Source organism: Podarcis bocagei (genome assembly GCF_964188305.1).
Source record: "Podarcis bocagei genome assembly, chromosome: 2".
In the NCBI taxonomy this organism is placed as follows: Eukaryota; Metazoa; Chordata; class Lepidosauria; order Squamata; family Lacertidae; genus Podarcis; species Podarcis bocagei.
Window position 1 is genome coordinate 38,804,474 of NC_138126.1, and position 17,789 is coordinate 38,822,262.

The 17,789-nt window shown below is 48.4% G+C and overlaps 1 protein-coding gene across 2 annotated transcripts; it reads left to right on the top strand.

Annotated features, from left to right (window-relative positions):
• The first annotated feature begins 3,191 nt into the window (after nt 1-3,191).
• Nucleotides 3,192-16,489, top strand: TRNT1 (tRNA nucleotidyl transferase 1). 2 transcript variants are annotated; one of them, XM_081184273.1, is made up of 8 exons: nt 3,192-3,302; nt 4,085-4,244; nt 4,652-4,845; nt 5,189-5,327; nt 6,039-6,165; nt 6,994-7,187; nt 8,127-8,380; nt 16,071-16,489. In XM_081184273.1, the coding sequence occupies exons 2-8, from the start codon at nt 4,085-4,087 to the stop codon at nt 16,317-16,319; spliced, it is 1,317 nt and encodes a 438-aa protein (XP_081040399.1). In that variant the 5' UTR covers nt 3,192-3,302; the 3' UTR covers nt 16,320-16,489. The 2 variants fall into 2 exon arrangements, with proteins under 2 accessions (XP_081040399.1, XP_081040400.1); XM_081184274.1 differs by having other exon boundaries at nt 3,231-3,302; nt 4,144-4,244.
• Nucleotides 16,490-17,789: the final 1,300 nt, after the last annotated feature.

Here is a 17,789-nt window from a genome sequence, read left to right on the forward strand (position 1 = left end):
TACTCTATGATAGAAAGTGGACATACAATAATGAGGTGAAAGAAAGAAAAGAGAATGCCCATCACAAAAATACATTTAAACAGCAACTTAAAACTTTCTGAGACTAAAAGCTGCTTAGTTTTTTTAAAAAAATAAACTGAAAATTCTGTGCTAGTCTATTTTTAAAAGTTAGTTTTGTATTTATGTCAGGAGCAAGGTAAACCAGGAGAAAACTAGACCATAATCACTATGATCGCATCAAAGAATGTATCAGCAAAGAGAGCATTGTTACACAGATCGATCAGCACAGATGAAAACACACAAGGCATCGAGCAAACAAAGAGAAAGCAAAGTCACAACCTACATGAATGGTAACAATAAACTGGAGGGTTTGTGTTAATAGAAAACTAAGGGACACACCTCAAAAAGAACGACAAATGTGTACATGGAAGTATGAAAGTAGTTGCGCTGGATAGTTATCCATTAATTTCTATAATCTAGTATGTAAACAAGTATACTGTATAAACTACTGAAGTTTTAATTTATGGTACAGTGGTGCCTCGCAAGACGAAAAGAATCCATTCTGTGATTCTCTTCGTCTAGCGGTTTTTTTCATCTTGCGAAGCAAGCCCATTGAAGGATTAGCGGATTAGTGCTATTAGCGGCTTTTAGTGGCTTATCTGCTGATCGAATCAGCTGATAAGCGGCTTAGCGGCTTAGAAAAAAGGGGGGAGGGGAAAAAAAAGCAGGAACTCGCAAGACATTGTCATCTTGCGAAGCAAGCCCATAGGAAATTCGTTTTGCGAAGCACCTCCAAAACGGAAAACTCTTTTGTCTAGCGAGTTTTCCGTCTTGCGAGGCATTCATCTTGCGGGGCACCACTGTATTTTATTTTTCATGAGAAATACTGATTGAAGCAGACTGCTGTGTGTGAATTTATGAGGCTGGAGAAATGAGCAGCACCTGAAAAGATTCACAGAAGTGGATGGCTATATTTAGGTCCTGAAGTAGAAAATGTAATTTCATTTCACTTCCCTTTCAGTCTACTTCCCCCCCCCCCTCTCTTCTAGTGAAGCTGTTAAAGTTGGGATTTGACTTGAGGGCCTAATTTTTAGGAATAATTTTATCTTCAGCTTTCAAGCTTTACATGACAAAATACAGGCTACAATCGAGAATGGTCCTGCAGGCAGCTCTAAGGGAGTTAACATTACCCTGTCAAGACTTTTGGTTTTTCTCTGTACTGTACACAAGAGCTCTTCATGCGGTGCGGCATCACAAATTACCCTCAACTCTCTTACAATTGTAAGAATGGCTCATCATCCTGCTACATAGGAGAACCTTATGAACCAGAAAGAAATGGTTAAAGATCATGCCAGCAATGCACAACTAGTATGTGAGGTTTTCTTACCAGACATGTTTCACCACAGCATTCTGCAAGGCATTTCAGAAAGCAATATAGAATGTTCCATGCTAATACTGTACACAGCAGTTTGAAGATTTGCACTGTGTGAAGTATCAAGTCTAATACAACTTACAGAACATTTGGAAAATGTAAAAATATTTTACATAATGCTATAGATTTTGTATGATTGCACTTGTCTGAGATTTGGCTGAGTTTGTTGTGTTTTTTTAATGGAATGGTTGTACAAATACCAGAATTAGGTCCTGCATAGTTATAGCAAAACATGCAAAAACCTGGAAACAGAATTTGGAAACATGTTTTGAAAGTGCAACAGGCCTCTGCAGCTGTTTAATTTTTATATTGATCAAGTCAGTCACCATAATTATTATCTGTATTTTTTGATTCTTTAAATGGTCTTTTGTGTTTTAACATTGATAATTTTATGGCATGGCACTATAGAAACTTTTATAAATTTAAATAATGCAACTGAGGGGAAACAACTATAAAGTTAGAAAGGAGGAAGGTACATTTTACATAAGATTTCCTTTAATAGGGTGAAACCTTCCTCCTTTCTAACTTTATAGTTGTTTCCCCTCAGTTGCATTGGGTTTTTATCCTGTGGGTGGTATTCAACTGTTACTCAGCATAGGCATCTTTAACATGATCATTCATTTCAATGGGTCTATCACCAAAAAAGTGTAGTTTTGTGCACGCAGACTCGATGGAGCTCTGAATGGAACAGAAAACTTGGCTCTCCAAAATGTGGACAGGTGTACACAATTTTTCTCTTTTCCAGGTTGGCTGCTGTCTTTGGGCTTGGGGATGTGGAGTATGAATTTTACTCTTAAGCAAAGTTTAGTTGAAACAAGGCTGCATTTATTTTTTACATGCAAACAATGCATTGTCATGGTTGAATTCTAGCTTTTTGGTTTGTTCCTTAGTTCTCACCAATCTTCAATTTCTGTTATTCCCGGATTAAAGCAAGCGGAGGCTGGTTGTTTAGGACGTTGGGTCGCAAACTTGGTGCGCATGAAGGCCTTCATTGCCACCCCCGTTTGGGGATGCCAGACTCTTTGAGCTTTCCTTAAAACAAGAAGAAAAGCAACTTTCCAGCCCTTCTAGAAAATTACGAAGCAAAGTGCGCCCTTCTGGAAATGTACTTACTTTTATGAGGGGCTGGTGTCCTGCTGTATTGCCCCCACACACTATGTTTAGAGCTGTTTTCGGGTGTAAAAATGGTCAGGGGGGAACTTTGACGAAGCGGCGGTAGAAACGCAGCTCCAAAAGCTTAAAATTATTAAAGGGGGGAGCTCAACAATTTGGGTTTGTTGCCAAAAAATGCTTAACAATTTTGGTGGTTTCCAAAAAAGAAAAGGCTCAACAACTTTGCGGGTGTCTTACTTTTTGAAATATCACAACCCGAATTTTATCCACAAGCCGCCTTGCGTCCCCGTCGGAGGAAAAAGTGGGGTTATAAATAAATAAATGCAAAACAATAATGACGACAGCAATAGCAGCAGCAACACCCTGCTAAGCTAATTTTTGGCGCAAACCTTTTGTGCGAAGCGATAAATAACTATAAACAAGCCCTTCAGGAAAGCCACGCTGTCGCCAAAGGGGCGAGGAGTTAAACGCAGAGGTGCCTCGTCGAAAGACGGAGGCGGCCCAAAAACCCGCGCGCCGAAAGGTCGCCCCTCGAAGCTCGACCCCACCCGGAGCGTAGGGCTGAAGGAGGAGCGGCTCCGCCAACCCGCCTCCGGGGAGGAGGAGGAGGAGCGCGGCCTGCACCTTTTTACTCCTCCTCCTCCTCTTCTTCCGTCGCTTCGTTTTGAAGCCCAACGACGCGTTTCCTGCTAGGAGCTGCGGCGACGGAAGGCGCTAGCCGGGTGGAAGCGAGCAAAGCAAGCAAGCCAGCGCCTGGGTGAGTGTGGCTGCCCCTTCTTCCCCCTCCTCTTGCTAAGCTGCTGGAGGTGCTCCATCCCGAAATGCACGAGCCTGAGATTATGCAGGCTGCGCAGAACGCGGGTCCTCCTCGCCCCTGCCTGCTTGTATCCCAACCAGCTTTTGCGCGCACGGAGCTTGCTGCCTTATCCATGCTCGCCTGTCCAGGCCTCCGCATAGTTCAGTTAGGGAAGGGGCGCGGGCGTGGGGAGGGCTGACGTCAGAGGGAGGCACCTGCCCCCCACATGCCTCCAAGGGGGTCCACTGCGGACCCTCCGCCCACCCGCTGACCTTCCTCGCTGTCTGGTCTGAGCATGCAAAGCAGTAGCTTCCAGAACTTGCGTTCTTACTCGGGGCCACCTTTCCCCCCCACAACTTTCATCAGAGAAGTAGACATCATGCGGTCCCACAGAGGCCTCTGAAGGGCAATAGTTTCCCCATCTCCCCCTCTGTGCATGATAGCATCTGCACACTGTGCACACTTGATCAAAATTGTGCTTCCAGCATACCCATGGGTTGGGTTAACCTAGCCATTTCAGCAGGGCATGAACATATGCCAAATTCCTTTCCATTTGAAGCATGCCGTGGTGTTCTTATGTTGGAAAGCCTAAGAGAGAAATTATGCGCCCAGAAGCAAACTATCTGAGCTGCTTAGCAAGTGTGGCCCATTGGGAATTTTGAGCCTCTTATGAAAATGGTATAATAACGGTTTAATAAAATGAATGAAATATTTGAAATACTCACCTGTGCCCTTTTCTTTAGATGTGGCATCACCTGCTGCTTCTCGGCTGTAAAGCAGGTGTTCCCTTCTCCCCGCACAGCAGTACAGGGGTTAAAATCCTGTGGCGGTGTTTAGGCACCATGAAACTAGAGTCCTCGGAATTCCAGTCCCTCTTCACACCAGGACTGAAGAGCGTTGCAGGTACTAACGTTTCTCTATTATTACTACTATGGTTTTATGGTTGTTCAGGACCCCGCTGGTGGCGGAGTGTAGAACAACCCCCAGAGCACCAGTGATAACGGACATCAGAAATGAAATGGGAATTTTGCTGCTGGGGGAAGGGGTTTGCACCAAACCTTTTAGCAGCGTTGGTTCATTTCAGTACAAGAAAAGTCATTTAGAGCTGAAGTAAACTATTCCTGTTCTGAGAGGGCACAAATGGACCCAAGATATCTTGGTTTTATTAACTGATAGATGGAGTCATCATTTCTGCTAGTGAAATCACATCAACCTTAGTGGGCTTGAATTAGTACAAGTGGCAGTTACTACTCTCAAGATTTTTTCAAAAAAAGTTTTTCTAATGATTGTTTTTTCCCTCCACCACCCAGAATTATTTGACAAAGCAAAGTATGAATTGAGGATAGCAGGAGGTGCAGTAAGGGACTTACTCAATGGAATGAAACCACAAGATGTTGATTTCGCCACCACTGCTACTCCTACTGAGATGAAGGAAATGTTCCAAGCTGCAGGTGTCCGAATGATCAACAACAGAGGGGAAAAACATGGAACTATCACTGCCAGGGTAAGAAGATTTTGCAAGTCCCAGGCTGGGAAAGTCTGCTCTTTAACCTGCTTTCCTAGTTAAATATGTATTTATTTACTTCAAATTTGTTTCTAGAAATATAAGGCACTAAATGTGGTTATCTGTGAATCTCCACCACCCTTCCACTAGATATCCTACTGTAGTGTCAGTGAATGTTTGTGAATATCCTAATAGCTAAGGACAGATGCTCAGTATACAGAATGTTAACAATTAGGTTGCATGCAGTCTAATGGGACATGCAGATAATTTAGTTTCTTTCCATATGAAAAGGGGTGCTGTTATCAAAAAGGTGAACAAATGCTTTTACAAAATTCTGTTATAGCTCCATGAGGAGAACTTTGAAATTACCACGCTTAGACTTGATCTGGTTACTGATGGGAGACATGCGGAAGTGGAATTTACAACTGACTGGGAAAAAGATGCTGAGAGGAGAGATCTCACAATCAATTCTATGTTCTTAGGTAACTCCCCTTCACAACCCTCTGACGTGCCATTCTAGTTTAAAGCCAGGCCACCCACACAACTTTTTACCTGAACAAATCTTTGGTCCGAAGTCAATTGCTACATCTCGCTTGTCAAAAGTAATTGGGGGTCTGCTCAGTGACCAGATTGAAAAATTCCTGGGACCCACATACTATATATGCAGCAAGCTTGAGTTGCCTGGCGGGGAGAGGGATATAAATGTAACCAAAAAAAAAGTATTTATTATTTCTTTGACTAGTTTATGTGACATGGACAATTGGAACCCAGCACAAAAGTTTCAGTGTGGAGTGCTTGCATTGAGAGTTTCAGACAGCAGCTCTGCCCATTTCCAGGAGACTTCATTTCTTTTCCCATCTCTGTTCCTCCATTCCCCCTTCCCCACAACAAACTCTTGGGGTTCTGTGGCCACTGAGCAAGCTCAATTCTCACCAGGCTGTTTTTTGTTCCCTGCCCCCTTCCTCCTAAAGTCTTTTTGTACTTCCGCATATTTTGGGATTCCTCAAGTCTGCTGATATTCATCTCTTGTTGCATGGTGCTATTTTGGCTTCATTAGGCCTGCATGTTGAGAAGGTTATTTTGGCATGTAGGCAACCATGGTTGAACTTTCTGGCAGCCTACCTCTATCAGAAATACTTCACTGAAGTAAACTTGTGAACTGAAGTAAACTCATGCCTTTATTTGCTTTGTAGGTTTGGATGGAACACTCTATGATTATTTCAATGGCTATGATGATTTAAAAAACAACAAAGTCAGATTTGTCGGACATGCAAACCAGAGAATACAAGAGGATTACCTAAGAATTCTGCGATACTTCAGGTAGCTTTCGGACAAGATTATCGGGGCTGCCCTTGAAGACAACTCAGAAACTACAACTGGTCCAAAACACAGCTGCCGGATTGCTGGCTGGGGTTCAATTTAGAACACATATAACCCATGCCTAACTTTCTGTAAAAGTTAGCTGGTGGCTCATGCTTTTAGTTTTTATGTGTTTTTAATTGTGCATATAAAATTGTTTTAAGCTAGTTTGGTATTTTTTATGAAACTGCAGTATACAAGTATTTTTGAACAGCTTCACTTCTTCGCTCACCCAAGGGGGGGGGGTGGACCCACACTGAGACAGTGCACCAAGGCATTGCTCATTCACCTCTCCCTTTTTCTCTTCAGGTTATTCAATATCCGTATGTGGTACTAGCATCTCAAATGTCTGCACTCTCAAAAAGGATTATTTTTAGTACAGGCAGTGAGTGACCATTTTAGGTGCGTCCAGTTGGCCAACAGGATAGCTCAGTTGGTTAGAGTGTGGCCCTGACACGTGGGTGCTTTTGGACCTGGAAGAGGGCAGGATGAGGGCTGGGAACGGAAATGTTGCATGAAATGGTCACCACCTGTATTATTTATTGAATTTCTATACCACCCTACCTCCAAAGATCTCGGGGCAGTTCACAGCATAAGATGCAGAATAGAACAATAAAGTACACAATAAAAACAATAATGCCCCCTCCCACAAACACATTTAAAAGGACACTGATAATCAGCCAAAGGAATGGTGATAACCAGCATTCCAACTTGACATTTGATAAAAACAGATTTGCTCCAGGTACTAAAACTGATCTCTCTCTCTCTCTCTCTCTTTCCCCATGCCAGATTTTATGGACGGATTGCAGAAGAACCTGGCCACCATGAACCTGAGACTCTGGAAGCAATCAAAGATAATGCCAAAGGTTTGGCTGGAATATCAGGCGAGAGGATTTGGGTGGAGTTGAAAAAAATTCTTGTTGGAAACCATGTCAATCATCTCATCCGCCTAATGTACGAACTGGATGTGGCTGGCTATATAGGTAAAGTGCTATGTTTTACATAGCAGTAATGCTTATCTCAGCCAGAGGTAGCAGTGGGGAAAAGTGACATAACCTGCAGTGAATATCTCTGTCCTTTGTTTGAACACAAGAGCCCGTCAGATCAGACCAGAGATCTATCTAGTCCAGCATTCTGTTCTCACAGATGCACAATAGCACTCCTGTGGGTGTGTTGCATTAACTATTATGACCATGCAGTGTATCTAAAGCTGCTCTGATAGGCACCAGGCAAAAACTATCGTTTATAACTAGGCCTTTGGCCTTTTACAATCTGTGGCCTTTCAGAAGTGGGTGGGATGTTTCTATTGTACTTTTCCCCCCTCTTGGTTTTAATGTGGGATTTTTTTGTCTGTTTGCTTATGACTTGCTTGGGTTGCCCTGGACAAGATAAAGTGACTAACAAATTCAATAAACAATAATACAGTCGTACCTTGGAAGTCAAACAGCTTAGTTGCCGAACATCTTGGCTCCTGAACGCTGCAAACCCAGAAGTGACTGTTCCAGTTTGTGAACTATTTTTGGAAGCCAGACGTCCGGCGGGGCTTCCAATTGGCTGCAGGAGCCAATCAGAAGCCGTGCTTTGTTTTCAAACATTTTGGAAGTCAAACGGACTTTCAGAATGGATTCCGTTCAGCTTCCAAGGTACGACTGTAATAGCTCTTAAGGCAGAAGAGCCTAGCATTGCCTGCTAGACTTAAGCCAAACTCGCATTGATAGCCCTGCTTGTATATTGCTTGTAGAACATCATTCATCAGTAGTTCCAACAGTTGCCCTGTCCCAGTGCTGGTGCAAGGCAACCGGTTGTGGTTTGGGACTAATGATGCCACTCGCTACTGCATTCTTGTTTGCCATTTTCTAAACAGCTTTTCTGATTTCTTGGTTTCATTATTCTCATGTTCCTTTTTTGTGTGTCTCCCTCAGGATTACCTGTTAATGGGAGCCTGCAGGAATTTGACACAGTCTGTAAAAATGTTCAGAATCTCTTTCCAAAACCAATGACCGTTCTAACATCACTGTTCAAGGTGCCAGACGACGTCTCAAAACTGGACATAAGGCTGAAAATTTCAAAAGATGAAAGAAACCTTGCCCTGTTTCTGCTGAAGCACAGGAGAGACTTGGTCAAAGCTACTGATACCACAGAGCCACTCAAACCATATCAAGAGTTCATTATAGATGTAAGTGACATTATTATTATTATTATCATCATCATCACCATAATCATGCCACTGCTCTGTGTTGCCCCAGCCACTCTGGGCAGCCTCCAACAAATTATGAAAACACAGTAAAAAGTCAAACATTTCTGTCAGAGCTGCTTCAAGATCCTAGCTCACAGAGGATCACGCTAGCCAGCGGTCATTAAGTAAAAGTCTTTATTGAATTACAGTTTCCATTCTCACGCTGCCGTCTGCAACTCTACGTCTACTAGCTAGATCGGCGAGGCTCCGTCTGAGTCTCCGCCCCGTGCGCACCAACTTAATATCCTAGCCTTGCTCCACCTTTTCCTCCTGACTGTCCTCCTCTGGGTCCCTCTACCCCCCGGGGCTTCTTCCTTCCGGGATTCTTCTGACGCTGACCCGGACCCTTCTGCCTCCTTGCGCCGGGCTTTAGGATCCGGTTCCCTTTCGGGGCTGCTCACTGCGCCGCCTTCCTCTGCATTTGAACTTGGCGCGCGCGCCCAACCTTCCACTTTCCTCTTAACCGTTTCCTCGCTCCCCGATGGAGGTGTGGCCACTCCTGACTCCTGCCCTCCCTCCTGTGGTGAGCTGCCAGCGCTTCCCTCCTGGCTCCTTTCCTCTTCCCTGCTTCCTGGCGGTGACGCTGGTCCCGATTCCCAGCTGCTCCCCCCTGAGTCTCCTCTGGCTCTATCTTCCTGGGGTGCCTCCCTAGACTCCCCCCTTGCCCTGGCCACTGGTGCTCCTTTCTGTGAATCCTCTGATTCACTGGAAAGACTGGGAGATCTCGGGTCGTCGTCATCACTCATCCTTTCCTCTGTCTCCTCCCCTTCGCTCTCTGTTTCCTCCCTTGCCCGTGCCTCTGCACCTAAACCCCTGACATCCATCCCCCCCTCGAAGCCCCCCAGTCCCCCCTCCCCTCCTTCCGGTGCTGGAACTGGGGGCTGCTGTTGCAAAGGGACGAACGTCGGATATCGGTCGCTTCCCGTGGCAGGCCTCCAGCGGAACTCTTCCAGGTCTTCCTCTCTGCTCTCGTTGACGACAGTCACCTCCTCTTCCATCTCTGTGCCGCCGTGCTCGAAACCAGGGTCGTCCCCGAAAATGTCCATGTCCGTCTCTCCCGCACTTCCTCCAGGCGGCGTTGCTCTGCCGGAACAGTCCAGCCACTTCCTGCGGAACTGCTCCTCCGGCCTATCGTCCCACCAATACGAGGGTTCTGAGACCGATCCCGAGGGTGACCCCTCCGGGGAACGGACGTCTCGTGTTGGTTCCTCGTCCGAGTCGAACCCCCTGAACGTGCTGTCCGAAAGCGTGGGCGTGAAAAGCCAGTCGTCGAAAAAGTCTGCTGGCATAGGTCTATGTGGGAAGAGGGCATGAAACTCGTCTTTGAGCAGAGGTTCGTCTAAAGCGTAGCCCGGCACCCAGCTGTTCGCACTGGCCGGGGTGCCCTCCCTGGCGAGAAAGTATTCTACTCCTTCTTCCCCCCATCTGGAGTCCAAAATCTCCGTGACTTCGTTGATGCGCTCCTCCTGTGCCACTCCCGCGTGCCCCGTTCCTTCTCTGAGCGGACTCGGCGCCGTTCCGGGTTCCTGGAACCTGTGCGGTGCCTTGTAGGGAGTGAGTACCGATCTGTGGAACACCGGATGCATTCTGGAACCCTCCGGAAGCGCCAGCCTGAAAGCCACCGGGTTGACCTGCTCTTCGACTTGGTAGGGCCCCAGTTGTTTATGCCCTAGTTTCTTCTTGGCCAACGACCTGGCCGGCACTGCGTGGGCTGCTAACCAGACCCAGTCTCCCACGTGGAGCTCTTCGCCAACCCTTCTGTGTTTGTCCGCTTGTACCTTGTATGCGTGTTTAGCCAGCTCCAGGTGGCGCCGCAGCTGATCGTGGACTTCCTGCAGCTCCGACGCGAACGCATCTGCTGACTGCGGCTCCCCTTCTCCCCTGCATTCCAGTCCCGGGAAGGTTCTAGGGTGCCGCCCGTTGTTGGCGAAGAACGGCGTGACGCCCGTGGATACGTGCTTCGTGTTGTTGTAGGCAAACTCTGCAAGCGGCAGGTAATCCACCCACGTCGCAGGCTGTTGGTTTGCATAACATCTCAGGTACTGCTGCATGATGGCATTGGCTCGCTCCGCTTGCCCGTTGGTCTGCGGGTGTCTCGCCGACGCCAGATTGATCTTGACGTTTAGGAAGCCCATCAGTTTCTGCCAGAAGTTCGAGATGAACTGCCGCCCGCGGTCGGACAGAATAGACCGTGGCAGACCGTGAACCTTGAACACGTGGTCTATGAACAGTTTGGCGGTTTGCTCCGCCGTGGCCACCTTAGCACACGGAATGAAATGCGCCATCTTGGAGAACAGGTCCACCACCACCAACACTGCCGTCTTGCCCCTTGAGCTGGGCAGATCCGTGACAAAGTCCAGAGCCACCCTTTCCCAAGGTTCGACCGGAGTTTGCAGCGGCTCCAACAGTCCAGCCGGCGGTTTGTGCACCGGCTTTGCCCTCTGGCAGGTGTCACACCTCGCTACGTAGTCTGCGACCTCCCCTCTCATTCCAGGCCACCAGAAATCCCTGGCTACTAATTCCACCGTCTTCTCCTTGCCAAAGTGCCCGGCCGTGGGTGCGTCGTGCAGCTGCTGTAGCACCTTGGCTCGAAGTTCGTCACCCGGCACGTAGATGGCCCCTTTACGGATGAGCAAGCCATCTCGTAGCTGGAAACCGTCGGCCGCTGCCTTGCCCCCTCGCACCTCTGCCATCTTCGTTCGTGCGAAGGAGTCCCCCTGCAACGCTCGCCGCACCGCCTCTAGGTCCACGGTCGCCGCGGCGCACGCCCACACTGTCGGTGCAAAGATGTGCATGGCGGCCGCTGGTGTTGCGTCCTCCAGATACTGTGGCTTGCGGGAGAGAGCGTCTGCCATGATGTTGGTGTCCCCCGGGACATACTCTATTCGGAAGTCGAAGTCCGCAAAGAACTCAGCCCAACGTATCTGCCTCTGGTTCAGGAACTGTGCCGTGCGCCAGTGTTCCAGATTCTTGTGGTCCGTGCAAACCTGCACCGTGTGCTTGGCGCCGATCAGAAAGTGCCTCCACGCCTTGAACGCTGCATGAATGGCCAGCAACTCCCTGTCCCATATGGTGTAGTTCTGCTCGGACTTGCTGAGCTTCCTGGAGTAAAACGCTCCCGGCCGCCACACGCCCTGCGGGTCCTTCTGCAGCAGGACCGCCCCCACTGCTCTGTCCGAAGCGTCTGTCTCCACCCTCATCGGCATGCTGGGGTTGACATGAAGCAGCTGCTCTTCCGACGCGAAGAGACGCTTGAGGGCCTGAAAGGACTGCTCCGCCTGCTCTGTCCAGATGAACTTCTTCTTCTTGGAGCTAAGGGTGTCAGTGATGGCCGCCGTCTGCATCGCGAAGCCCTTGATAAACTTGCGATAGAAGTTCGCAAAGCCGACAAACCGTTGGACCTCCTTCCGGTTGCGTGGGCTCTTCCAATCCAACACCGCTCGAACCTTGGCGCTGTCCATGGCGAGCCCCTTGGCAGACAGCTTGTAGCCCAGAAAATCCACCTCCGGCACGTCAAATTGGCACTTCTCCAGCTTGGCGTAGAGCCTGTGTTGCTTTAGCCTGCCCAGCACTTCCTTGACGTGCTTGTCATGTTCTTGCTGCGACTCCGAAAAGATCAGGATGTCATCCAAGAAACAGACGCACGTCTTGTAGAGAAGTCCCGCCAACACGTGATGCATAAATGCTTGAAAAACGTGAGCGCCATTTTGCAGTCCAAAAGGCATAACTCTGTATTCGTAGGTACCCAGTGGCGTGAACATGGCTGTCTTCCACTCATCACCTTCCCGCATGCGAATGAGGTTGTACGCCCCCCGCAGGTCCAACTTGGTGAACACCTTTCCCTTCCGTACCTTCGCCAGGAGGTCGTCGATGCGGGGCATGGGGAAGTCCGACGGCTTGGTCACACTGTTCAAAATCCTGTAATCCACTACGAGTCTTTTTTGGGGCGTGTCTCGCTTCTTAACAAAGAATACAGGACTGCCCCCCACTGCCTTAGACTCCCGGATGAAACCGCGCTCCAAATTATGATCGATGAAGTCTTTGAGTTCCTGCAGTTCGTCCTCAGACATGGAATACAGCTTCCCTTTAGGCAGCGCCGCCCCCGGCCGCAGGTCAATTTTGCAGTCATATGGTCTGTGAGGGGGTATCCTGTCCGCCTCCTTCTCGCAGAAAACTTCCAGAAATTCTGCGTACTTGTGGGGAATCGCTTGCAGCGTGCCTAGCAGCAGCTGTGACTCCTCTTCCTCTCCTTCCTGCCGGGGCACGATGCAGTGTTCAGCACAAAAGGAAGAGCCGAAGACCAGCTGCCTCTGGAACCAAGCCATCGTTGGGCTGTGCTTGTCCAGCCAACTCATACCCAATACAATGGGCGTGTCAGACAGTTGAGTGACGTTGAAGCTGATGACTTCCCTGTGATTCCCAAGTCGCATCACCATTGGTGGCGTCTGCTTCACCACTTGCCCCCCTAGCAGCTCCCTGCCATCCACCGTGACAACCTGCAGGGGCAGTGTGGCCGGCAGCAACTGCACAGCGTGCCTGTCGACAAATTCCTGCCCTATAAAGTCCGCGTTGCTGCCGGAGTCGATGGTGATTGGCACGTCCATGGTGATTCCATTGGGCAGCTGGAGAGATGCTGTGAGCCTCACTACTGGTTTGGGCGGGAGGGGGTTCACTGGCTGTAAAATTTCTGGGGACTGCGTCACTAACACGTCTGGCTGGGCCCCAGTGCCTCTTCCTCCAGCCAGACATTGTCGTTTCCCTGCTGTGGTCCTCCCTGCTGCGTTGCTGCAGTCACCATTGCTGAGGCTGCAGTAAGCTTGTGGGGCCTCTGGGGACACTCTTTCGCCATATGCCCTGGCTGCTCACAGACGTAACACTTCCTGGTCCCTCTAGGAGGCTTCGCCTTCACTGCTGCCGGTGCTAGGGCTCTGGTTGCTGACTGAGCCCTTGCACCTCCAACCTCCATAGGTTCGGCTCCTCCTCCTGGCGGAGGCGTGGATTGCGTTCGCGCTGCTTCTCTGGGAAAGAAGGAGGGGCCCCCGGCTGGTTCGCGCCCTCCACGTCCTTCGTCCTTGCTCCACGGACGTCCTTCCAGCCTCACCCCCACAGCCAGTGCCCTCTGAACGACCTCCTGGGTGGTTCGGGGTCTCTCCCCCCTCGCTATCTCATCTTTAATCGAGTTGTGCAGTCCCTCCCAAAAGAGGTCTCTTACAGGAGCCGAATCTCTGTCCCATTCCAGGGCGCTGACCAAGGCGAAAAAGCGGGCATGATACTGTCTAACGCTGGCCCTCCCTTGTCTCAGCCCATGCACCTCCTTCCGTGCAAGATCAATGTCAATACTTGATAAGAAACACCCATCCATCGCTTTAATAAAGGCATCCGCATTCTGGAGCGCCGGATCGTTATCTCTCCATAAATTGCGCAACCATGCTTTCGCCTCCCCATGCAGATGGGACATGATGAACCCCACTCTCTCCTGTTCATCTCTAAAGTCTTTATGCAACAGTTGCAGTGCGCACAGTACGTCGGCTCTAAAGTTGGGATACTGTTGCAGGTTCCCATCGAAGTGAGAGAGCAGCCCGCCTGTCCGTCTCGCCAACCCAATTCCCTCCTGCCGGGGTGGTTGCTTTGCCAGTACGTCTAACCTGACCTGGAGATCCCTGCAGGCGGCAGCTGCCTCGTCCTCTCTCTTCCTGGATGCGAGAACCTCGGCGTTCAGTTGTGCCACTGCTTTTCTGAGGTCCTCTATCTGCTGCTCAGCCGTCATGTCTCCTGCCGTTCGTGAGCTCGCTAGTGGGCGCCTGTTTCTCTCCTCTCCTCGAGGCTGCAGATGCCCACAATGTGGAGACGGAGCCTACTGTCAGAGCTGCTTCAAGATCCTAGCTCACAGAGGATCACGCTAGCCAGCGGTCATTAAGTAAAAGTCTTTATTGAATTACAGTTTCCATTCTCACGCTGCCGTCTGCAACTCTACGTCTACTAGCTAGATCGGCGAGGCTCCGTCTGAGTCTCCGCCCCGTGCGCACCAACTTAATATCCTAGCCTTGCTCCACCTTTTCCTCCTGACTGTCCTCCTCTGGGTCCCTCTACCCCCCGGGGCTTCTTCCTTCCGGGATTCTTCTGACGCTGACCCGGACCCTTCTGCCTCCTTGCGCCGGGCTTTAGGATCCGGTTCCCTTTCGGGGCTGCTCACTGCGCCGCCTTCCTCTGCATTTGAACTTGGCGCGCGCGCCCAACCTTCCACTTTCCTCTTAACCGTTTCCTCGCTCCCCGATGGAGGTGTGGCCACTCCTGACTCCTGCCCTCCCTCCTGTGGTGAGCTGCCAGCGCTTCCCTCCTGGCTCCTTTCCTCTTCCCTGCTTCCTGGCGGTGACGCTGGTCCCGATTCCCAGCTGCTCCCCCCTGAGTCTCCTCTGGCTCTATCTTCCTGGGGTGCCTCCCTAGACTCCCCCCTTGCCCTGGCCACTGGTGCTCCTTTCTGTGAATCCTCTGATTCACTGGAAAGACTGGGAGATCTCGGGTCGTCGTCATCACTCATCCTTTCCTCTGTCTCCTCCCCTTCGCTCTCTGTTTCCTCCCTTGCCCGTGCCTCTGCACCTAAACCCCTGACAATTTCTTTAAAAATACTGCGCCAGAGGCTTTTCTTGGATGGTGCTCAACTCTTCAGGTTTCTTTATTACTACAGTAGACGCTCGGGTTGCGAACATGATCCGTGCGGGATGCACATTCGCAACCCGCAGCGTTCGGAACCTGCGTCTGCACACACGCAGGTTGCGATTTGGCGCTTCTGCGCATGCTCAAAGCGCAATTCAGCACTTCTGCGCATGCGCAACCGCTGAAACCTGGAAGTAACCTGTTCTGGTACTTCCAGGTTTTGGTGGTTCACAACCCGAAAAAACGCAACCTGAAGCGGCTGTAACCCAAGGTATGACTGTATTAACCTGCTGTTAGCTACCAGTGCCGCATCGTCTCCCCAAAGCAGATAAAACTTGCTGGTTGAGATGAAAGCAATAAGGAAATGGGAACTGGCTTCTTAAAAATACACAGAGAGTGCACTTTAGCTTGTCTACCTTTTTATACCCATTTAGACATAACAATTACCTGAATTTTAGCTGTGAAGGCTCTATGTCGAAACATCGCTGGCTAAGCTAGAGTGGGAGAGAATCATGGGTGCAGTTCAAAAGGTTCTGACACATTATTCAGGAGAGTTCCCCAGGTCTGGCCTTACACAAACTTCCATAATTAATTTCACTTAGAAGCTAAGCCAAGAAAGAAAGTTGTTGGTGGTGTTGTACTGGAAATGTATAGCTGTCCTGTAAAAATTGTTGTGTATATGGCATGGTGTGAGTGGCTGCCATGCTCATTTGACCATTCAGCCAAGACACTGCAGCATACCAGAACTGAGAGGAGTGAGATCAACATGTTGCAAATGTGGCAAGCTAGCACCCCTTCTGGTTTATTTGCACCATGCCACCATATCTGCGCCCTGGTCTGTCCTGGTATGCTGCAGTGACTCGGTGGCATGGTCAGGTGTGCAATGCAGCCCCGCTACGCCACCCACTGCTGCTGCAGATGTCTTGTGTCCAGGTCTCTCACGATGTTATGATGTGTGTATGTGTGTTTTGTGAAGTCAAGGGAGGCTGACTCGGCATCCAGAATCTGTGAGCTTCTGAAGTACCAAGGAGAAGGACTTCTTCTGAAGGAAATGCAACAGTGGTCTGTCCCTTCTTTTCCTGTAAGTGGCCACGACATAAGAAAAATGGGGTTCTCATCCGGGAAAGAAATTGGGATACTCTTGCAGCAGTTGCGGGACACGTGGAAAAAGAGTGGATACCAGATGGGAAAGGAAGAACTCTTAAGCCATGTAAAAAAGGTGTAAAAAAATAGGATTAAAAATGTAAAGTAAATTGAGTACATCAAATTCTGCATGTAAATATTCCATTGTTCATACTCACTTGGGTTTCAAGCACTGTTGGAATCATGGGGATTATTATTTTTGATGGTTTTTTTTTTTTTTTTTTACAATTAAAGTGCAAAACATTTCACAAGCAGCTGTGTTCTTCTAATGTGTGGTTATATTTTCCGAGTAAGAAATGTATTTTGTATGTTTACTGAACTATTTTAAGAATGCCCTTGTGGTGTTAAGTTGTGCTTTGTTCTCCTACGTGCATATGCTGCAAAAGTCTGAAACAGTTTGCAAATTTTCTGTTTAGTGCAAGTTTGGGTAATGGTAGGACAGCAGTATTTGTCCACTAGGTGGCAGTACATAGGAACCTTTATAGCTGCAAACAAAATACACTGGATCCAGAATTGGCTTCCAGTTAATTACGGACACACTGTTAACACCATATTCATGGAAGACAATCTTACTCAGCCATGAGTGATTGCCAAAGAAGACTGTAGAGGGTTTTTTTTTATTTACACATTAAATGACTTTTGTGGAGGGAAATATTCATTGACTGCTGCTGAAGATAGTTTTACTACACGAGTCCCAAGATCTGGTAGTGTCAAAAATTTTATTATTTATTTGATGGTAATAATGCTAATAGGTGTATAAGCTTAATCCTGGCCACCAATCCTTCATCTGTCAACCTTTAAAATGATTCTTTGACTTTTTAACAAGCTCCAAGATTGAAGGGAGGTCTGACGCCTTGTATTTTTGATAGCCTGCTGTATTATAGAAAGCCTTGTTAATTCTTCTGGGCTGTTTCTCAATCTACTGACATGCACAGTGTTCAAGACTCGCCGGTTTAAGGGAACTAAGGCTGCTCAAAGCAGTTCCTTTCTTTTCCTATGTACATCATTTCTGGCTCAGTGCTTCCCTTATATGATAGAAGTGATTTCACTCAGTGTGACTTCTGTGTCTGTAGACTTCAATGTTTCCTACTGCCATTTACTTTTGGAAACCTAATTGTCACAGGGCAGTAGTTTCATGATCACACATGTCCCAAAGCCTTTATTTAGCAAGATGAATCTGAAAAAAAATGATGCACCAGTCCTTACAGTAAATTAGGATAAAGTTGCAGAGCACATGGGTCTCAGTATTCTTCATACATATTGTGGTATGTATTGTGAACATGTCATTTCATGGGAATGGGAGACATTCATGTAAGCCAAACGTAATTAAGAGGCATGGCAAACCAGAACCCTCAAAACACTGAAATTCTTCCCCAAACCAGTCTGTTCCTCAAGCCCTTAAGTATGAAGTTTAGAGACCTGTATTTAAAAAGCCTAACTTGTGCTACCTTCTCCTCAAACATCTGCTGAAATTAGGCATGAAAAGGCAGCCCTATTGTAGCCAATAGAAGCTTTTGAAATACAAATTGGGGAGGGGAGATTAACTGCCCTC